The sequence below is a fragment of the Protomyctophum parallelum genome, assembly GCF_964188405.1.
Source record: "Protomyctophum parallelum genome assembly, chromosome: 13".
Classification (NCBI taxonomy): Eukaryota; Metazoa; Chordata; class Actinopteri; order Myctophiformes; family Myctophidae; genus Protomyctophum; species Protomyctophum parallelum.
This window is the reverse complement of record NC_139708.1, coordinates 33553250-33576906: the sequence shown is the minus strand read 5'-3', so window position 1 is coordinate 33576906 and position 23657 is coordinate 33553250. Positions and strand designations below refer to the sequence as shown.

Sequence of the window (23657 nt, the reverse complement as noted above, 5' to 3'; positions counted from 1 at the left end):
GCCTATAGCAACTCGTATAGGCTAATGCATTTATACATGTTAGGCCTACATTTAAATTTAAATGTGAAATGCTGTGGATATGTTTTATCTCTCTTCTCTTTTACACGTCAGTGTACATTATGTTGCTGTTCACGCTGCTGCTATACGATTGACATTGTGGGTGAGCCTGAGGTCAAGTGGCGATATAGGCTTCCATGCAGCGTTCCAGCGTTTTACGCACTCCTACACTGCACTCCTTTATAGCTGTGCGAGCATGCCATGCGGCGCGTGTTCCAACCGCGGCAGAACATCAGTGTGTGAATGGATAATAGGCTTTTGCAGAATAGAGAGTATAGGCTATAGCCTATAGACTATTATTAATTGCTATTAATTTATATTTATATCTGGCTGAGTCCTTGCTCGGTGGCGGTGCAGTTGACTTTAACGAGAGATAACATTTAGAATAGCTTGGGAATTTGGGGGACAGTAAAGCGCGCAGCTTTGCGTATACCAATAATTCTGTAGCCTGTTGACTATTTCAGAGCCATTTGAGATGGACTTTGGATATATTACGAATTCCTCTTTCTCCCCCAATTCATCTGAGATTCTATTGAACGGTGAGTTAACAATTGAACTGCTTCATCTCGTTCTCGATATTCTAGGCTAGTTTGATTTGGTTGGTAAAAGTGTGTATAGTAGCTTAAGAAATGAGCAAAAAACAAGAAAAGTATGACCTGGCAGACCTGGCTGCATGCACGAGGAATCCTAATCATATAAGCTATGCTCCTTAATTTGTAATAAACTGATAATGCAAGATTTAAGATGGCCCTTTATTAATGGGCCAATCTGAATGGAGCTTTAACTGGTGATTAATATCAGTGCATTAGACAAAAAAACTATTTACGATAAGAATTCTGTAACTCCCCCCCCCCCCCCTTTTTTACCAATTGGGTGCAGTGAAACCAAAATTAATCATCTCCACTCTCCAGTAATATATATAATGTATAAGAAAAAGCAGACAAGACATATTCATCTAAAAATACATCAAAAGATCATGGCTCTTGGAAGATGAATGACGAACAAAGGTGGGATTGATCCTGGCCATGTGTTAGCACTGTCCTAAACTCATAGTTAGATAGGTGTCAGTTTGAAATGACTAACTTTAACAGTATATATTCTGTCTGTCTGTCTGTCTGTCTGTCTGTCAATTCTTTCTCCCTTTAATTCAATTCCACCAGAAAATCAGTCCTATGATAACGTGCTCATGCCGAGCATCTTTGGCTTCATCTGCGTCTTTGGGACAATTGGAAATTGCATCGTCATCTACACCATCATCAAGAAGACAAAGTTCTGGGCCCAGCTAACCGTGCCAGATATCTTCATCATCAGTTTATCCATTGTGGACCTGCTCTTCCTCCTCGGCATGCCCTTCCTCATCCACCAGCTGGTGGGAAACGGCTCCTGGTGCTTCGGTGCTACGATGTGCACCGTCATCACTGCACTGGACTCCAACAGTCAGATCGTCAGCACGTACATCCTCACCGCAATGACACTCGACCGCTACCTGGCAACCGTCCACCCCATACGCTTCAACCACGTTCGAACCCCTTTCATGGCCGAGACTGTGGTGGCACTGGTGTGGCTGTTTTCTCTGGTGTCTATCACCCCGGTGTGGATGTACGCCGGCCTCATGCCCCTCAGGGACGGCTCGATCGGCTGCGCTCTACTGCTGCCCAACCCCACCACGGATACATACTGGTTCACCCTTTACCAGTTCATCTTGGCCTTTGCTCTGCCTCTGGTGATCATCTGCACAGTCTTCTTCAAGATCCTGCAGAACATGTCGGCCACGGTGGCTCCCCTGCCTCAGCGCAGCTTGAGGACACGCACGCGCAGGGTGACCCGTATGGCGGTGGCTATATGCCTGGCATTTTTCATCTGCTGGGCTCCCTACTACATCCTGCAGTTGGCACACCTGGTAATCGAGCGGCCGTCGTTTGCCTTCCTGTACGCCTACAACATTGCCATTAGCATGGGCTACGCCAACAGCTGCATCAACCCGTTCCTCTACATTGTGCTGAGTAAGACCTTTAAGAGACAGTTCATCGTGGCGCTTCGACAAACGCCCAGGGTGTTCCGGGTGGATCCGGAGGTCATGGCCGATGGCAGTATGACTCTGAGGATGGCAGCAGATATGTCTCATCAGTCCCGGACATCCAGGGAACTACTCTGAAACATGTTGCCATGTGACTGTACTCTAAAAGTGGACTAAAGAGCAGCCATCAGCAACATTATGGTCTCCCTGAGCACCACAGCCATCTAATAGCCCACCACCCCTTGAGGATTCTCTTTCGTCACCTGAAGACACTATACCGTATCACTGTCTGAAAAAAAGAAGAAAAAAAAACGGATGGAGGTAATGCAAATCTGGATATGTGTCGTTTAGTATACTATGAAAACCTGCAAAACCTGTCAGTCCGTCCATCTGTCAGTCGATGTGTCACGCCTCCATATAATGGTTGTCAGTCCATCATGCCTCGTGACACGACACGCCATCATATATGGTCGTCAGACAGTCACGCCTCGTGACACGCTCCATATATGGCCGTCTCCATATATGGCCGTCTCCATATATTAAGATCATGACACTGACCTCATCAAACCCTGGATATAGCCATATATGGCCAGACCTCATCAAACCCTGTACACTCAAGACACTACCCCCTCTGCCACCCTTAGATCTCCATATATGGAGCTGACCTATTCTGACATTCCATATGTTGGTATGACCTCATCAAACCCTGTACACACATGCAAGACACGCTCCATATATGGCCAGTACAAAATTAATTGATCTGAGCCCCCATGCCAAAGCGCTAGCACTCGCTCAACAGTCTGCTGTCACCCAGGCGGATGCATGCAAGCGATCTCGCCCTCAGGGTGTCTTACTGGTACTGGTAGTATTGTATAGTATTGTCACAAAATTCATTCATATCAAATTCTCTTCTTTTGTTTGTTTCTGATTCTTTTTCAAAATGTCTATTTTAAAGAAAAGGCTTTCATAAAACTGTCCTTCAAAAAATCCTTCACACTATATTAACCCAAGAGTGCTGACTATTTCACAAGAGAACATTGTTCATCTTTCGCGCAGACGAAATGAAAGCCTGGGTATCGAGGCTACCCAATGTACAGTATCCTGATTTTTACATAACCTAAAATTTGAATAAGTGAATTCATTCCTCTAATTGAGTTTCCCATTAACCCTTGACATTGCCAGCCATTCAATGCTATTAGTCATCTCTTTATAATTCCTGGTGCATACCCGTTAATAATAGCAATTTCCTTTCCAATTTAAAAAACAGCACCTTGCAAAATGAAAACTGACTGACATTCCCATGTGATGATAATAATACACCAGACAGATCAAATGTATTCAAATAATTGAATATATAATTGAACTTCTATGTTCTGGAGTGTGAATCTCAATCCTATGATTTTAGCACTTTTGTTACTTTGTTATGTGGTAGTCTTATGCTGTACATAAAAACTGGTTACATAAAGTGTATCTAGCTTCTGGCACATATTTATGCTGGAATGGGCACAGCATGTAATTTGTTTTGAATTTTGATCTTATTTTAGTCTTTTAAAAGATGACATGCCCACGAATAATGGACACCAGGTTGAAAGTGGCTAGAACAGAACTTAAAAGGGGGCAAATGTACATAAAACTGAATCCTTTCAATTTAAATAGCATGACCACTTAAGGCTCCAATTTCGTCACCGCCATTATCCGAGACGCGGCCCGCAATTCAGCCGCTGCCCGGAAACTACAAGTATAGGAGCTTGCTTATTGGCACCACGGCGTGGTACTGCGTTTTTCTGCATTATGTATATTGGCTCAAGGTTACTTTTGTAGGTGTTACCCCCCACCTCCACACAGTAGGTGAGATATGGTGTTATAAGGGTGCAATACACGGTGTACAGTGATTTGTAATTAAGAATGTCTTATTTTGCCCAGGATACCAACACTTCTCGCTAGTTTAGCTGTTATATAATGTATATGGGGTTTCCATGAAAACTTATAATCAATTATCACACCTAAAAACATATTGTCAAAAACACTTTCTAATATTATATTATCAATATCAATCAATACATTATGAATGATCAATGATTTAAATCCAAAAAAGCCTATGGCTTGTTTCCATTGACGTCCTTATACCATTGCCTTTACATCTTATAGGATGATAACTGGAATAATACAAGCATAGTCAATTCAGTATTAATGATACTCAATTGATCACCTCAATAGCCCAGTCTGATCACCTGGTATCAAAAAGAAGTGGTTGCCCAATTCCCACCCCTGTCCTATAATCCAATACACTTTCATTGTCAGATATATTGGTGGTGTTGAATTCGCGTTACAGATGCCGCTGCAGGAAATACATTCAAATTCTCAGCATGCAGTCATGCTGCATACATTACTGAACCATCTTCATAGAACTGCCAGATACAGCTTAACGACATAATCTGTCATGCCCACTGTAGCTGGGAAAATTCCACTTGTGATGCTTTGATGAATTGTTTTTGCCTGTTATCTTAAAGGAATATTGAATTCGTCGTATACAATTGTTGTCACTGCTCACATTCTTCTTCAGCATTTGTGTCATGTGTAAGATGTTTCATAGAAAAAATGATGGAGCCAGCTAAATTCCTCGTTTTCCTTTTTCATTTGGGTAAACTATTACAGTCAGAGTGAAATGAACACTGGTTTGTTCCTCAAACCGATTGTGACCTGTCACACTTCTATTGACGCTTAATAGGAGTCTGTGTTTTATATAGTGTGCAGATGTTTCATGGAGTTTGACGGGTGAAACATGCACAGATGTACATTTTTGTGTTGAATAAGACCATTCAATAATACCCAACAACTAATTTGTATATGACTTTACACTAAAACACTGGTTCTCAGTTCTGGGGACCACCCCTTACAGGTCTGTTTTTACATATTATGTAAAAAAAAAAAAAAAGATCTTTGGAACCCCAATCTACATTTGGTTCCAATGTAGGCCCTACACTCTCAGAGTTACAGACCCGTAAGAGGTCTGTAACTCAATTGGACCCCTGGTGTGCCCCGGACTAGACGTTGAGAAATAGTGTAATAAATTATGTCAATAAAGTGCTGAAAAAAGTATTAAGTGTTCTTGCCTTTTCATAATGTGAAGAATTATCATTGTGTGTGCTGAAAAACATAATATTTCTTGGGTTCACTAAACAAATAGCAGTAGGCTACACTTCAAGCAGGACCATGGTTGTCTGTGGCGGATGCTGGGGGAAGGGGCAGTACTGTGTTCTTGCCTTTTCATAACGTGAAGAATGACGTGAAGAAGATGACAATGGAAAAACAATGTCTATTCACCCATAGCCGCACACGCACGCGCGGCCGGCCACACACACACACACACACACACACACACACACACACACACACACACACACACACACACACACACACACACACACACACACACACACACACACACACACACACACACACACACACACACACACACACACACACACACACACACACACACACACACACACACACACACACACACACACACACACCTCTTGTTGCCTATTACATGGCTCAAATAAGAGTACACTAAGTCCATGTGTATTTAATGTATAAGACGATATGTATACACAATTATAGTAGAAAGAAACAAAACAAATATTCAAGTGACAATAAACACTGAAAGGCAGAGGATGGGGGTTCATTTAACGGTCACGTTTTCAGATTTAATCAACATCTTTCACATTATGAAAAACATTCGATCATTTCTGTAAAAATGTGGGGAACTGTTTATTTAAGAAATTATTGAAAGATGCATGCTCTAAATACAAACCCTACAAGGCAATGTTGATGCTCCATACCAAATTAATCTGTGCAATCTAACCGTTATGCGATCTACAATATTATTTATCTTTCTTACATCCCATTTTCATTACATTGAGAGTTCAGGTTGCTCTTTGACAGTTTCATGAGCAGATGCACATCACTGGGTACCAGCCTGACATGCACCTGGATATTATGGACATGCAAGCCTGCAGTTTAACACAGCTTTCAAAGCATTTATGGCTGAAGAAGTGGTTCTGAAAGTGACGCTTGGTCAGTGAGTTAACCGCGGACTCAGATGTATCGTTCTATATGGGACAGATAATTCTCTTGCGAAAACAGGTGCTGGCCACACACAGTGGCAAGAGTGAATTTCATTTCGTTTTTGAGTAGTGCAACCACTCCAAGGAACAGCAATGTTCGTGACTATGTGACTATGTTACTATATGTTTATAGTACCAGTAGGGGCAAAAGTGGCACTGTTGTGCCAGAATAATGAGAGAGAGAGGGGGGGGGGCAGGGGGCGAGGGGAGTTGCACCACTGAGTTCACACGGGTGTGATTTTCCTTTCTACGTAACAACTGAATGACGTTTCGTAGAAAGGAACGTTTTCGGCTATCCAGCCTTCATCAGTGTGATACTTCTCTTACAATAAACTGTTCAAATTAAACATAAGCCTTGCATTACACGACATTTACCGGATGCTCAGTTAATGAAAGGCTTGACACGGAATGTTATCTTTCTCGTGCTAACGGTGCTACTGTAAATCATTACGCAGTAAGTATATATCGATGACAAAGAAAACACAAGGAAACTTGTGTTTCTTCCTGTGAAAGTCTGCTTAGTGAGAAGCATGTACAGTAGACTACAGCAGTTTGTGAATTAGTTGGGACAGAAGCTGCACAGATGACCCACAACATAGCCTACAGTATGGATATATGAGCAGTTGTAGCACTATAAGTCTATGTAATTCCAATACATCAGACAGCTAGCAGTGCTACATGTTCCTAATGTTGCTCTTTTTCCACCACATTTGCTTTGTGAATAATGTAGGACATCACACTAGGAGTTTTGTAATCACTTCTTGTTCTTTACGGGAATACCTTTTTGAATATGTGCAGTGAGTTGCTTGTTAATTTTGTTTTGTTCAACGTTTCTTTTCAAATCACATATGGGTCAATACAAAAATACCAAATGTTACCCCTCCCAGTTCCCACCTCCCAAAGTTCCTGCTCCGAAAGAGCCACAACCCTGGTATCGCATACGATTAGCAAAAAATCTAAACAAACAGACATATTATGTTTAATTTAATGAATCCAAACAGAGTGCTATAGAGTTCATCCTTGCAATTTAATTATTTAAAATAAATCAAGCAAGCATTTAATAACATACTGCTCCATAACATTTGGATTAACGGTTCACATGATCTTTATTCCTTACTGTGTAAATAGACAAACACAGATAAATGGAGGAATGTCAAGAGAGCAACACTGGTGTATCAACACTGGTGTATCAGTGTATCAACACTGGTGTATCAGTGTATCAACACTGGTGTATCAGTGTATCAACACTGGTGTATCAGTGTATCAACACTGGTGTATCAGTGTATCAACACTGGTGTATCAGTGTATCAACACTGGTGTATCAGTGTATCAACACTGGTGTATCAGTGTATCAACACTGGTGTATCAGTGTATCAACACTGGTGTATCAGTGTATCAACACTGGTGTATCAGTGCACACTGTTCAAAGCTGCCTGGGGCTTGTCTTTACATCAGAGCAGAACCAACTCAGCTGGCATCATTGTCAAGATTCCCAAGAAAGGAGACCTCAGGGAGTGTAAAAACTACAGAGGTATAATGCACCTGCAGGGAAGGTGCTCAACCACATCCTACTGGAGAGGCTTCAAAAGGCAGTTGATGGGAAACTTAGGGAAAACCAGGCTGGCTTCAGGAATAATAGATCCTGTGCAGACCAAATAGCCACACTCAGAGTTATCATCGAACAGTGGATTGAATGGAACTCCCCTGTCTATGTCAATTTCATAGATTTTGAAAAGGCTTTTGACAGTGTGGATCGGGAGATGCTGTGGACGCTGATGGCACACTATGCCTATGGCATCCCCCCAAAGTTGATCAACATCATAAAGAACACCTACCGAGGGATGCAAAGTCAGAGGCCTTTGAGGTCCTGACTGGGGTGCAGCAGGGATGCATGCTCTCGCCCTTCCTGTTCATCCACTGTACAGACTGGATAATGACAAAAACAACTAGCAATAGCCGAACTGGCATACAGTGGAGCATGACCGAGCAGCTGGAAGACCTGGATTTTGCTGATGATTTAGCACTCCTAGCACACACACACCATCAGATGCAGGAAAAATCATCCAAACTGGAGACAACAGCGGATGCACTTGGGCTCAAAATCAATGCAGCAAAAACGAAGTTAATGCGGATCAACAATAAGAACAACTCTACAATAACCATGGACCAAAACCAGCTAGAGGAGGTAGCCAGTTTCACATACCTAGGAAGGAACGGAGGAACGGAGGAGGATGTCAGTGCCAGAATTGGGAAACATCTTAAATAAAATCTGGAAAGCAAAAGATATATCACGCAAAACCAAACATTCAACTCAAATGTCAAATCCACCCTACTCCACAGTTCAGAAACCTGGAAAATAACTACTAACATACTCAACAAAATACAAACATTCTTCAACCGCTGCCTCCGACGCCTACTAGGAATCTACTGGCCCGACACAATATCCAATGCCAACCTATGGGACCTCACTAGTCAAGACACTATAGAAGCACAGATCAGGAGGAGGAAATGGACATGGATAGGACACACACTGCGAAGACATAACAAATAAATAACAAAACATTCACTAACATGGAACCCGCAAGGCAAGAGGAAGAGAGGAAGGCCAAGAACCACGGAACAGGAGATGAAGGCGCAAGGGCTGTCATGGCAACAACTGGAGCGGAGGGCACAAGACCGAAGGGGATGGAGGAGTCTCATCAATGGCCTATGTTCCTCAGGGAATTTAAAGGCCTAAGAGAAGAAGAGATACGTAAGCTAAGAACGTAACAGTGGAATATCAATAATGGAACTATGCATGTATACTTTATAGTGCTAGGTCTACATAAAATGCTATCTAAGTCTACATAAAAATGTCGGGGTTAGGGCGAGTGGATGAAAGAAAGGACCAAGGTTATTATAGTTAACTAAAACTAACGAAAAAACGAAACTTAAACTGTATTGTGTGTTCACAAAACTAACTAAAACTAAAGCAGGCAGACACAGAACAATCTTTGACAGGTTTTATTATTAAGCTGGGGGGGGAGAAGGCGATGGGGGGCAAAGGGACCAAGCAGAGACGTCGTCAGAAAGGATATCGTGGGTCAGGATTCCGGAGAGGCAGTCTGTGGAGCTTGTGCGTGTGTGTGTGTGACCACCATCACTTTATCAAAGGAAAACAAAACCAGGTAACTTCTAAAGTCATACTGTATAACTCTCTCAATTAAAAGTTATTTTCGATATCATCTTTCACTGTTTCACTATTTTTCTGCAATAACAATTCTATATAAATGTGTTTTTTACAACTTCTCCAAACACTATTACGCATTATTGTTTAATAAAAAAATTATGTATAAGCACACAATTTCTGACCAAAAGATCCTGCAACATTCCTTTTTCAGCATTCCTTCTTTATAGACAAATGCTGCAATGATTGACAATGGAGCTACAGGGATGTCGCTAAAACAGACTACTAAAATGAATGTTACACAGACAGTATGGCGTATGAAACTTATGCACCAATAACTAACTTGTTTACACCAATACTGCCAGGGATTATTAAGGGACCAAGTACGGTCCCTTACTGTTTTTGTATTAAAGGGACCAAGAAGTCCCGCCAAAAATAGCAGTTCTGGCTGAACCGTGCAGTCGGTTTTCGCGAAACGCAGGAATATGGTAGAGAGTCATGCCAAACGGTGGCCCACGACCATTGGCCAAAGGGTGGCGCTATAGCACTCAATTGAAAATGCAAACTTTGAACGCGTAGCTCATGAACCATTTGACCGTCGGCAATGAAACTTTGATACACGTGTCTCCTCATGCCGAACAACTTTTGTGCTCTGACTTTTGACCTCTGACCTTTAGTTCACTCGCCATTTTTAATGATATGAAAAACAGTTAAAATCGATGTCCTCCCAGGATCTTTGATCAAAATGCATGAAAACTTCTACACGTGAACTTTGGACCTATACGGACAAAGACATCGTTATGAGCCAATGAAAATTGCTGTTTTGAGATCAGAGACTGAGCAGTTCCATCGAGGCAGATCTTTTATGCATCCATTATTACTTACTACAGCCATCTTTCACAGCATGAGATTAGCTCAGCTTGCTTAATCAGAGGAAACCTTTAATGCAAGTGTAGCCTACAGTATATTCTTGGTAAAAGGTCTGCAAAATTTCACCCGCATAATTTAACTTCTCTGTAAGCTTAAGAACAAAATTTTCTCAGATGTCATTCCTGTAATCGAACATGCAACAGAGAACACAAAAAAGATATAACAGTAGATCAAAGTTTTATATATAAAAAGGTGCAGGGATGAGAGGGTCACATGGAAAAGTACATCACACTGAAATTAGTTGTGAGGAAAAGGTGTTTAATTTGGAACTTCCAGTATATTAGGCAGACATTACAGGCAGTCAGATACAGGGCCGACTAGACTACCGGTACTGTATAATGTTAATTCATGTCCACTTGTGCTTCTTAGAGACCTCACCCAGTGACCTCAAATCTGAGAACTTAGTGATTACTTTTCTTTTATGTTGCATATAAAATATAGTCAACCCCACATTTTCCCATTAACTTTGTTCACCCTTAGTAATTGCCACAACACACAAGTGCTCATTTTGGTGCTTTAGAAACTATGCTCGCTGAATGTGTGTTTAAGTATAATAATAACAACACAACGTAATATAATACTATTCTATTCTAAATTTCAATTGTTTTTAACCCAGCAATTACTTCTGATTGATTGAAAGCAATTGAAAATTACAGAAGATTGTGTGCAAACCTCTTTTGAAATTCAAATTCAAATTTTTAAGGATAATGCACTGGACAGTCAAGTGCAATGGCACTTTTGAAAATACAAAATAATAATCGACCACAACTGCTTCTGTACTCACAGAGAGCAATGGGTTTACAAAGATCTACGACGACTGCTGTGCACTCCCTAAGCATTTATAATAGAAGATGGTGTATTACCTATAAATATAGAATTATTGAAACGAATGAATGACGTTTAAGTAACGTGAAGCTTATCTGTGCACCCCATAAAGGTATAATTATTTAAAATCTCAACATGTTAGGATTATTTTATAATTTCAACACGCATTTCTGTTGAAAATATATTTTTTTGTTGTACAACATGGTTGTGCGAAGAAGTATAAATTCTTCATTGTCTGACTGGCGGATTTGGCCAGTGGTGTGTGCTTCACTGTACTGTGGAACAATGACTGTTAGTCCAGGCAATCTAGCCCATTTTAGACCCAAAAAACAGACTAATTAAAATAGTTTTTTTTTCAACAGATATCATTTCTATGAGGTGTCTAGAATAACATACTAAAAGTCCTAAGAAATCCTAGATGCGGAAATATGTTTAATTCTCATCAATTCAAGATGTGTGATAATACCTCGAGAAAACTAAACACCCTAATGGGCTTTTTTTTTTCTTTTGTCCTATCACAATGAAACTTTCCACAATGAATCTTAACATGAAAACTAAACGTTTTTGTATTACAAGTTTCTCTGAAACTTAATTTGAATATGCAAATTAGCTTAATATATATTGAATATGCCCACATTTGCATATCACGGAAATTACTTTTCCCCAAAATGTATAATATTTACATTGTTGTTTGTTAATGATATCAAACACACTGATCAGACTTTCATGAACCATTTCATAAAAATATTGTGACTTCATATAATAACATCAAAAACATGTATGACAAATGCATAAATCCGTCAAATCTTCCTCCAACCATCCTACTGCTAATGGTTGATGGCAATGCTGCTTTTGGACTGGCCTCTAACCTGAAACCTGCCGGGCTTGGTTGTACCTACCGGGGGCATAACCCCCACCGGTATAGTCCTCAGGGTCACAGAGGCACACAAGCCTCCCCACCACGACAAGGTAGCAACAACAGGGGAGGTTCCCCTGCTAACGTGGCCCAGGAAAGAGAAGTCTGGAACTCTATGCAACCCGACTTCGGATGAGCGGATGAAGATGAATGGATGGATGAATTTGCAAAACATTAAAGGGATTGTGTCATTGTGACATTAAAAATAAATGAATTAATGTCACATGTGAAACCTTTAAGGAGTAGGAAAGACACAACATAATTGTAGCGACAGCTGTGTGATGGAGTCTACCTGGAGGAGACAGAGCTGTGTGATGGAGTCTACCTGGAGGTGACAGAGCTGTGTGATGGACTCTACCTGGAGGAGACAGAGCTGTGTGATGGAGTCTACCTGGAGGTGGGAGAGCTGTGTGATGGAGTCTACCTGGAGGTGACAGAGCTGTGTGATGGAGTCTACCTGGAGGAGACAGAGCTGTGTGATGGAGTCTACCTGGAGGTGACAGAGCTGTGTGATGGAGTCTACCTGGAGGTGGCAGAGCTGTGTGATGGAGTCTACCTGGAGGAGACAGAGCTGTGTGATGGAGTCTACCTGGAGGAGACAGAGCTGTGTGATGGAGTCTACCTGGAGGAGACAGAGCTGTGTGATGGAGTCTACCTGGAGGTGTCAGAGCTGTGTGATGGAGTCTACCTGGAGGTGGGAGAGCTGTGTGATGGAGTCTACCTGGAGGAGACAGAGCTGTGTGATGGAGTCTACCTGGAGGAGACAGAGCTGTGTGATGGAGTCTACCTGGAGGAGACAGAGCTGTGTGATGGAGTCTACCTGGAGGAGACAGAGCTGTGTGATGGAGTCTACCTGGAGGTGACAGAGCTGTGTGATGGAGTCTACCTGGAGGTGACAGAGCTGTGTGATGGAGTCTACCTGGAGGTGGGAGAGCTGTGTGATGGAGTCTACCTGGAGGAGACAGAGCTGTGTGATGGAGTCTACCTGGAGGAGACAGAGCTGTGTGATGGAGTCTACCTGGAGGTGGCAGAGCTGTGTGATGGAGTCTACCTGGAGGTGGGAGAGCTGTGTGATGGAGTCTACCTGGAGGTGGGAGAGCTGTGTGATGGAGTCTACCTGGAGGTGACAGAGCTGTGTGATGGAGTCTACCTGGAGGTGGGAGAGCTGTGTGATGGAGTCTACCTGGAGGTGGGAGAGCTGTGTGATGGAGTCTACCTGGAGGTGACAGAGCTGTGTGATGGAGTCTACCTGGAGGTGACAGAGCTGTGTGATGGAGTCTACCTGGAGGTGGGAGAGCTGTGTGATGGAGTCTACCTGGAGGAGACAGAGCTGTGTGATGGAGTCTACCTGGAGGAGACAGAGCTGTGTGATGGAGTCTACCTGGAGGTGGCAGAGCTGTGTGATGGAGTCTACCTGGAGGTGGGAGAGCTGTGTGATAGAGTCTACCTGGAGGTGGGAGAGCTGTGTGATGGAGTCTACCTGGAGGTGGCAGAGCTGTGTGATGGAGTCTACCTGGAGGTGGGAGAGCTGTGTGATGGAGTCTACCTGGAGGTGGGAGAGCTGTGTGATGGAGTCTACCTGGAGGTGACAGAGCTGTGTAATGGAGTCTACCTGGAGGTGACAGAGCTTTGTGATGGAGTCTACCTGGAGGTGGGAGATGTGTGATGGAGTCTACCTGGAGGTGGGAGATGGCCTGCAACAGCTTCAGGTGCGTCTGCAGAGTACAGGAACAAGAAGACTGGGATGGACTGAGACACTGCTGCAGCCAGGGGATGTCCTCCCAGAGGTAGGTCACCTGGCCTCTGTGACCCTGAGGACTATACCGGTGGGGGTTATGCCCCCAGTAGGTACAACCAAGCCCGGCAGGTTTCAGGTTAGAGGCCAGTCCAAAAGCAGCATTGCCATCAACCATTAGCAGTAGGATGGTTGGAGGAAGATTTGACGGATTTATACATTTGTCATACATATGAATGGTGTTTTTGATGTTATTCTATGAAGTCACAATATTTCGATGAAATGGTTCATGAAAGTCTGATCAGTGTGTTTGATATCATTAACAAACAACAATGTAAATATTATACATTTTGGGGAAAAGTAATTTCTGTGATATGCAAATGTGGGCATATTCAATATATATTAAGCTAATTTGCATATTCAAATTAAGTTTCAGAGAAACTTGTAATACAAAAAAGTTTAGTTTTCATGTTAAGATTCATTGTGGAAAGTTTCATTGTGATAGGACAAAAGAAAAAAAAAGCCCATTAGGGTGTTTAGTTTTCTCGAGGTATTAGCACACATCTTGAATTGATGAGAATTAAACATATTTCCGCATCTAGGATTTCTTAGGACTTTTAGTATGTTGTTCTAGACACCTCATAGAGATGATCTATGGTGAAACAAATTCTATTTTAATTAGTCTGTCTGGAAATGCTACTTTGCCTGGACTATGTGTGACTGTAAAGACTAAGACTTACAGAAATGCAGGAAACTGCCACATTTGCAGGCAGTCTAATGACATCTGTAAAGCTCAGAAAGTGGGGAAAAGATGGAAGTTGTTCTCCAGATTGGTCCTGTTACTTTTGATGGCTTCATTTTACTGAGGAAGTTTGCAGCAAAAAGAAGTCTTACTTTCCCACGCGGGCGCACACACACACACACACACACACACACACACACACACACACACACACACACACACACACACACACACACACACACACACACACACACACACACACACACACACACACACACACACACACACACACACACACACACACACACACACACACACACACACACACACACACACACACACACACACACACACACACACACACACGTGGCTTAAATTTTGCAATGCATAATAATGGACATGCTCTACCAGTTCCTCTCATGACCAATCACAAATGTGAGAGAAGATAGTACTGCCAAGGTGGAGAACATCCTTATAGGTGCTAATAGGGTATAGGGCTTAGTGATGCATTATAGTTTGATCGTCAGAGGTCAATAAAATCATGTGAAAAAAGGACATATTGAGTGCTGGCATTTTCTTCATTCTATCATTTCTAATTTGACATTTAAATTACATTTTCTACAATGAACAATGTCAACAATTTCTGAAAATGGTATGCGTGGCACTGAGAAAAGATTACTAATTATTTTTTAAAGTGCATTGAGGAAATTATATGTATTAAAAATTACCAAACACATAACTGTATGGGTTTATAGCAGCCACATTACAGTGCAGGTGTACACACACACACACACACACACACACACACACACACACACACACACACACACACACAGCATTAATTAAATTCTCCCCTTTGCATGTATCTACTGCTAAATCAAGCATAAAACAGAAAAAGGACATTACAGCAGTATGTCTCCTCAGTAACTCTGCATAGTAGTTTTAGTTTTTTAAACACACATAGGTAAATAATAAACAAGCGGTCTACTGGAATGTTTTTTTAAAAGCAGTTCCGTCTCAGGCCTGTACTGTAACTGTGAGGTGGCATTCTGGGTTTAACCATAAGTAAATCCAATACAGTGGTCCTAATGTTGAACAATCATTTCAGATTGCTAGAGGCACTTACAATGAAACAAACTGTAACCACGTGAGCAGCCACTAAGGTAACCAGTTACTGATTAAAATCATTATGAATACTGTGTAGAAAAATAATATTGTCATAATAACAACAAAAACAAAACAAATCAGACTGGGGTCATTTCTGAGTAATTTCTCACAATTCTTGTGTTAGAAGTGTTCTTGTTATACTGTAAGGTTTCAAGGCAGGTCTGACCCTCCTCTCCGTTTACTGACCACAACTGTGTTGATTATCATCATCAAAATTATACCACCGGTATACTTTCTACAAATGTGCTCTCTAACTTGCCCGTGCATGTGCTTGCTCATTGCAACTCACCCAACGTGGCACCGAATAACCTGGGGAAAACATTTAACAAAATAGTTGTGCCACTGCATGGATTAGTTGACCCCAAGGCTCAGAAACAAGACTCTGGGACGGGTCTCTGTCTGCCCAGGGAGGTGGTGCTGTACCGCGTCCTCTGCAGAGTGGCATAACTGGGTTTCTCTGACAGCAGGTTGCTGCGGTGGGACGGAGGGGCCACTACGTCCCCGTTCTTCTGCAGGGAGGCACACCTGCGCAGCGTCAAGTCCAGCTTCGTGTGGATGTTGCTGGAGCTGTGTGCACGCTTGATGTCGGCAGAGCTGTGACTCGCGACCTTTCCATTGGACAGCGGCACTTTGCCGTTGTGGATGTCGCTCCTCTGGAAACCGTTAGCTTTCTTGTCGTCGGTCGACGCGATCGCAGTCAGGGTTCCATTGGAGAGAGACAGCCTCGCCAAATGACCGTTTGCCGTCTTTCCCGGCTGTACATGGCCATTCATGCGTCTATCATGCCCCTTGCTGGGTGTCCTTTGAATATCTTTTCTCATGAAGCCAGGTTTCAGAAATGACAAGAGGCTGTCCTGGCTCCTTCCCTCACCTCCCCTGAGTCCCCTCAGCCCTTTCCTCTCCTCAGGGTTCATGATCATTTGTAATAAATCTCTCTGACCCCTTGGTGTCAGCCCTGACTGCACCTTAGCTCTCTTCAGTGTGGAATCCCTGCTCGGGGGGGCACTGTGGCTGATGTGCCCCCCCAACATAGCCCCTCTCTGGGCGTGTAGGTCCAGGGTCCTGCCCTGATCCTGCCTAACCCTCTTGGAGGTCCTCTGTACCAGAGAGCCATCATCCTTGACTTTAACATGGCTGCTATTAGTTATGTTTCTCTCAGCAGCCGGCCTGCTCTGCCCCTCTGGCGTTTTGGGGGAGTCACATGTGTCTGAAGTGCGTCTGTCCATGCAGCTAAGACTGCTGCCACTGGGGGAGCTTCCCAGGTCCCTCTCCCCAGCTTCAGAGGCCCTTGCCGGGGCTTTGGCCTGTGGCGGAGTGGCCACTAAAGTAACAATGGGGTCTTTGGTGCAGCGCGGCCGACGTCCTGACTCCAGGTACTCCACCAGTTCTCCAGGTCGGGCCGGCGGCGCTGGATGCTTGGAGCGATCCTTGGAGCGATCCCTGGAGCGATCCTTGGAGCGATCCTTGGAGCCGAACGACCAACGCAGAGGCAGGACCTTACTCAGTGTGTCCTTGGGCTTGGTGGGTGACCTCATGCTCACGCTCCTGCCCTGGGTTCCCCGGACAAACGGCTTGGTTATAGACACATCTAGAGCAAGACAGAGTGACTGTGAGTATAAGTAAAAGTTAATTCATCAAACTAGAGACAAAAAAAAGAGGAGAGTTCTCCAAGTGCTTCACTGCAATTAAGCGATCATTGGTAATCAGTGTGTGTGGGTGTGTGTGTGTGTGTGTGTGTGTGTGTGTGTGTGTGTGTGTGTGTGTGTGTGTGTGTGTGTGTGTGTGTGTGTGCGTGTGTGTACGCACTACGCACACGTACAGTATTCTGTTGACCTTTAGGGCCCTAATGTGAGGCAGGCGGATCAGTGTGAGGAAGGCAGCGGTTAGGCGGAGGTGAAGTGGCGTGTTTGTTTAGTTTAAGCACAGCAAGGTACTTCCTGTGTCATAGTGTACTGTGACACTTGCGTCATAGTGTACTGTGTCATAGTAAATGTATTTTGCCATTGACTTGGCAATAAATTGTTCCGTAAAAAGTCCATAGACTTGACTGCCAAATGACGTCACAGTGGGCTACACACAAAGCCATGCATTGGCGCGGCTAGCGCTGCTCAAAAGATTTAAAAAGCAGAAAATGTTTTTTGGTGCCTAACGCTGGCTGCCTGTTGCTGTTGTAACACTTCAATTTCCCCTCTGGGATTATTGGATTAATAAAGTATCTCTCTCTCTCTCTCTATCTATCTATCTATCTATCTATCTATCTATCTATCTATCTATCTATCTATCTATCTATCTATCTATCTATCTATCTATCTAAAATTTGACAGCGACAATATGAGATATATTGATCTCGGCGTATGATTTTTATTAATGAATGATATAACATGCTGTGTCAGTGTTTTGCTCACTTGTCTCCAGTGCTTTAGGTGCTTCCTCGCGGAACACATGCCGCTCAGGGGAATGTGAAGCCGGCGTGGGCCCAGCAGGGCTCACTGTGGATCCTGCAGAACCCAGGCTGTCCCTCTTACTGCCCCCCCTCAGTCGGACCAGCCAGTGGTCAGAGGTGGAGGAGCTAGTGGAGCCTGAAGAGCAAAAAAACAACCAAACAAGGAAAAGGATTTCTATAGTGACTTTGTTCCAATAATTAAGAAAATGTACAATTATCAAAAAGAATAGATTTGATTCCTGATGTTGAATGCATGATAGATAGATGTTCCTTTATAATGGTTTTATATATATATACTGTATATATATATATATATATATATATTGTAATTCTATACACTACACATTCTCTATCTACACCAAGGGACAAAAATATCCCAATGCTTGATAAAATATGTTTAGTTTTACAGATAAAGCTGAGATCTTGGACTGTTTAATTTGATTAACTCTACCTTCCTTCTAATTGTAGTAACTAGAATTTCGCAGCCCTTTGGGCAGCTCATCCTAGAGTTATGTTGCAACGCAATATGGGAAGAAGGAAATTGTGGGAGTTGACAGACTCCAATTCATGTTTCGGCTGTGTTTTTAAACCCAGTATTGTGCCCTGCACATGTAGTAACGGATGGGTTATTAATTATGATTATGTGTTGTTGTGCGTGCGCGCGCACACACACACACACACACACACACACACACACACACACACACACACACACACACACACACACACACACACGCACACACTCTAAGTCTACTTACAGGACATTAACATCACATTTGAGTTCCTTTTGAATGCCTGTCAGATTTCTCTACATATAACTGTATCAGCTGTTCGTGCGCGAATGCCCCTTGCATGCCTTTGATCTACGCGCAGAAAACATTTTGACGACGTATGCACACTGGCACATCGGTTGTGTGCCCCCCTGATTATTAATGACATCTAAACATGTAACATGTAAACACAACATGAACATAGTACTCTTATTATGCATATCGCATTCTCGCCGAGAAATATTTGAGTTAAAAAAAGAATTATATATATATATATATATATATATATATATATAAAAAAAAAAAAAAAAAAAAGGTTCAAGCCCATTAATTAAGATTCGAGTGCCAACCCTAACGAGCAAAGGTTCGAACCCCGAATGTTCGGGGACAGCCTTAATTGGTTGATGTCATAGGCGTGAGTAATGCTTAACTTACTTGCTTGCCCCAAAATACAAGCTCACAAAGCATTGCATTGCTTGTCAGCAATTTGCAAGCAATACAATACAATGTACAATGGAGTATTTCAAACTAGGAATGTGGTTTAAATCTCTAAATCAGTTTCCAAGTTTTTGTCTTTTTTTGCTGTTCAGATTTGACAAAACCAATCCGATTCCAATCCAACGCATTCTTACACCCGTTGGGTCAAACGTGTGATGAGTAGGGACAGATTGACATGACAGGTCTCCCCGTCCCCTCCACATGTTGACGAGGAACATGATGATTTACAATTCTCTGCCTATCAGTATGCAACTCAAACTGTGCAGTATGTACACACTTCCACATTCCAGTGTGAATGGGACTACCGGGAGCATTGGAAATGTTGTGACATAGGATCCCTTCACAACAAATAGGTGACTGTTTATAAGCTGCTATTTCCTCCATCTGTCAGACAGGAAGAAGGAACATGAAGCTGCTTCTAATTCCAGGAAATAGAGAACCGGTTATTGGCTCGTGGGGATGGCTGAGAATCTGGCCTGCAATCACACTTCGGACACCCTGATACCGCCGTGATTCGTACAGATTATTCATACCTCAACACAGGTCACTATGCTGCTAACCTGTAACTGAGGAGCTGGCAGACCATGGGGGGATGGTGTTTCGTCTCTGGTAGAACAGGATGTAGGCTCCTCGCGTGCACACCTCCACCTCGGGAACTGGCTCTGCACTGCTGTCATCATAGTTATACCACTGGCCATCTACCGAGTTCCTACAGAAGGCTGTGAATCATAGCAAAATGGAAAAGAAACCAGATAAAACATGGATTACGGATGAAAACTCACAGAGAAAATGTGTCAATACGTCCTGTGGAGCTTATACAAAAACAGAGACCTTATAAAAACAGTTTATCCCCATTGTGACTGAGTACAATACTGTATTTGAACACTGCGATAGCAAAATGGAAAATAAACCAGATAGAACATGCATATGGACGAAACTCACACAGAAAATGTGTCCATATATGTCCTGTGGAGCCTATACAAAAACAGAAACCTTCCAAAAACTGTTCTTCCCATTGTGACCGAGTACAATACTGTATTTGATTCACATGTTCACCTTTCATGGGTTTTGTAATATGTGAATATAAGTTCCATTATTCACACCTGTGTAGTGCCCCCCGTGCATCCCTCCATGATGGTTACACACGGCATACAGATCATAGAGGAAGTCTGGGGAGGCCGAGTCGGACGGCCCCGGCCGTTTCCACGAGACTGGCTGGGGAGGGGCCCGGGCACCATGGCCGCGCTTCACCACATGAGGCGCCATGTCCAGGCCGGTCAGGGGGAAGCGCACAAGTGTGGTCAGCTTGTTCCGCCGCTCACCCACTTGGCGGAAACGCTTCAGGTGAAGGATGAGTATGTCAGGCAGAGTCCACAGGCTCATCTTCACCATGCCCTGCTGCAGCTGCAGGCAGTGGGGACACTTCCATGCATCATCTGGTGCTAACTGACAGAGAGAGAGAGAAAGAGAGACTGTATAATGTTGTTAGGGGTTAAGTATATCAAACATATGGTTTTCATGCACAAATTGTGTTCTAACTGACTACCATGGGAGTGCCTATAGTGTTAGTCATTGGCCACCCTGGAGATAAAGCGTTTGTCCTTCTTATTACTGTCATGATGATCAGAGGAAGGATGCCGGGATCAAAATGCCATACTTTATCCAGACTCTGATTTCGGGCCTGCGGGTCGCTCCCTGGGCAAGCTGGGTGTCAGAGAGTTCAGTGGCAGAATGTATGTATGGAGGCCCCCTGGTCCCACTGCTGCCAGAATGTATGTATGGAGGCCCCCTGGTCCCACTGCTGCCAGAATGTATGTATGGAGGCCCCCCTGGGAGTACGGACACCTCAGGCACATAAGGCGACAGCACGAGCTGGAATCACTGACCGGGCAGGCAACCGCCCCCCCAACCCCCCCGCCCCCGGCCAACGCCAGACCTGGAAAAGTATGAAATTAAATTCCATAGTTTTCCATACTTCCCTACGACCCTGTGACCTGTGAGATAAATAATTGGAGAAAATCCGTTTGAGCCGAGCTGTTGCCAGCCCGTCCTCCTGCCGAGAGCTTTGCCTATCTCGCCTTCAATAGCCTCGCTGTGGAAACACAAATGGACTGTGACTTTCTTTGAGTGCATGTGTGTAAAAGGCAAAATGTGTGTGATTGTGTGCAACAGAGCCGTGGGTCTTAAGAGATAAAGTAAACAGCAAGACTGAATAATGAAGCTCCGCAGGGATCCGCCTGCATTTGGTCAACACTGCTTGCTTGGTGGAACAAATAGCAAACATGGCAGAAGTCTCACAGCTCACATTTCCAGTAACAAACCAACATTTCAGATAAGAAGATTGTGTCAGTATTCTCAGCTTTCTCAGAGCATGGCAGCGAATGTCTGTTGCTGTTGTGAATTCAGTGTAAGTTGTTGTACACCCAATGGCAAAAATAGCGGATCTACAAGCCCACAACGTGTCACATTACGATGTGTTGTGAGCTTGTAGATCAGCAATTATTTCCACGTTTTTAAGATTTATAAAAAAATAAAGATATAAATAAAAATCTATCTATATCTAAATCACCTATTATAACATGTCCAAAATATGGATACAATATACAATATTGAAAGTAGTTAACAATCATTACATAATGGTATCTGTAAGAACTTCATGTGTTTCTGGTATTGTGTGTACACTATAGAAAACAGAAAAATAACCAAAACAAAGTTATGGGCAGTGTGCGATGCAGCAGCCTTCCTAGGGTTATTATCTTTTTGTCACACCAAGGTCTTCGGGTCTGAGAAGGGGGGGGAAATTTCAAGTGGAAGTGGGAGATTGGCTATGAATTGGTTGATCAAGATAACTCTTACCTGCCTTCATTTCCAGAAGGTGGTGGTAAAACATCACAACTGCAGTGTTATTAATACTAGTCCTTACCCGTTCTGAATATATGAACAGCAAATGATATTCATTGTGGGTAATGCAATGTAATAGATGACAATACTGATAGGGGGGGGGGGGGGGGGGAGTTGTTTACAGATGGTCTTGGGAAGTTGGGTTGGGCACAAAAGTAGGCTAATAGAGATGGATGGATGGACGGATAGATAGATAATGTTGCTGTGTGTCCAAGCGATAACCCTAATGGCAAGTGGACTGTAGGCCATACGAATTCAGAGGGAAAAGTACCTGAAATGGAGGTTTTCCTAGTGAAGTCAAGGGGAAAAATGTATTCACTAATAAATCGCAAGTAAATGCTGTAGTACAATCATAAGTACACCATTGATGTGTGAAGTGAATGTGGTGGTGATATTCTGCATATAAATGAAGTTATTGAAGATTTTCACTTTCGGTGTTGCACTTTGTAGACGGCCCCTAACCGCTCAGCTAACCGTCTGCTGACCATAGAGATCCATATAATCTATTAAACTCTGAGGTTAAATTCAACTTTTCTTTCGCCAAATAAATGCTGTAGTACAATCATAAGTACACCATTGATGTGTGATGTACATTTGGTGGTATTATGCTGCCTATAAATGAACATGAATAGTTTCACGTTCGGTATTCCCTAAGCACGCTTTTTGGGCTTCAAAGCAAGTTGTAGTTTGTTCTTTGTCTAATCAGATTAAGAATGAGATGTTTTTTGTGATTTAGGAATGTGTCGTTCCTGAGCTATTGAGCCAGCGTTGGTCATTGCATCTGTCTGTATTTATTTTGGCATTGTGTTGTTCTGACGGCATGGGATCTGTCTTCCCCTTCCGTGGAGTGGTGGATTATAGTATTGATATGTTATGAGCCAACAGATAGGAAAGTGCACAATAATGTAACTGTTGCTAATTCCCCGTCCAGGCGGACTTAAACCCTGTTGTATTTGCGTGCTAACGGTAGGCGGGTAAGAAAACGTCTCCATTTGGCTCTGTGCTAAGGAAGTGTACAGACCGAAGGAAAGACAGCAAACGGTCCATAATAGATTATGTAACATGGTGTAAAGGAACCATTAATACACCTTTTTAAGTTTTGGAACATCATCCAGTGTGCGGACCTTTCCTTTTCTTTGATATTATGTAATAAGGTCTGATCAAGACGCCTGTATGATTCCTGCCTTATCCTCCATCTCCACAAGGTGGAAGCAAAGCAGCAGTAGGAATACTGAACATCACTTGCATTCCAAAACACATTGTTAAACATGATAAATTGGCAGTGCCTTGGACATTTTCACTCAATGGTGGGTCAAATGTCAAAGCTGTGCTCAGTCTAAACTTCAGCACACATAAGTCA

The 23657-nt window shown here is 43.0% G+C and overlaps 2 protein-coding genes across 2 annotated transcripts in view; one reads left to right on the top strand and one right to left on the bottom strand.

The window, feature by feature from the left end:
• Window positions 1–1240: 1240 nt before the first annotated feature.
• mchr1b (melanin-concentrating hormone receptor 1b) lies at window positions 1241–2212 on the top strand (the record flags this gene model as incomplete). The annotated part of the gene is made up of 1 exon (XM_083779068.1): window positions 1241–2212. Exon 1 carries the CDS (start codon window positions 1244–1246, stop codon window positions 2210–2212), a length of 969 nt encoding a protein of 322 aa, XP_083635194.1. The 5' UTR covers window positions 1241–1243.
• A 13090-nt stretch (window positions 2213–15302) lies between these two features.
• usp43b (ubiquitin specific peptidase 43b) overlaps window positions 15303–23657 on the bottom strand; it is a 100687-nt gene continuing 92332 nt past the window's right edge. Inside the window, exons 12-15 of the mRNA XM_083780080.1 lie at window positions 20500–20842; window positions 19957–20115; window positions 18091–18264; window positions 15303–17273 (exon numbers count right to left, since the gene is read on the bottom strand). Coding sequence (XP_083636206.1) covers window positions 16054–17273; window positions 18091–18264; window positions 19957–20115; window positions 20500–20842 — 1896 coding nt within the window. The 3' untranslated portion in view covers window positions 15303–16053. The remainder of the gene's footprint in view (window positions 17274–18090; window positions 18265–19956; window positions 20116–20499; window positions 20843–23657) is intronic.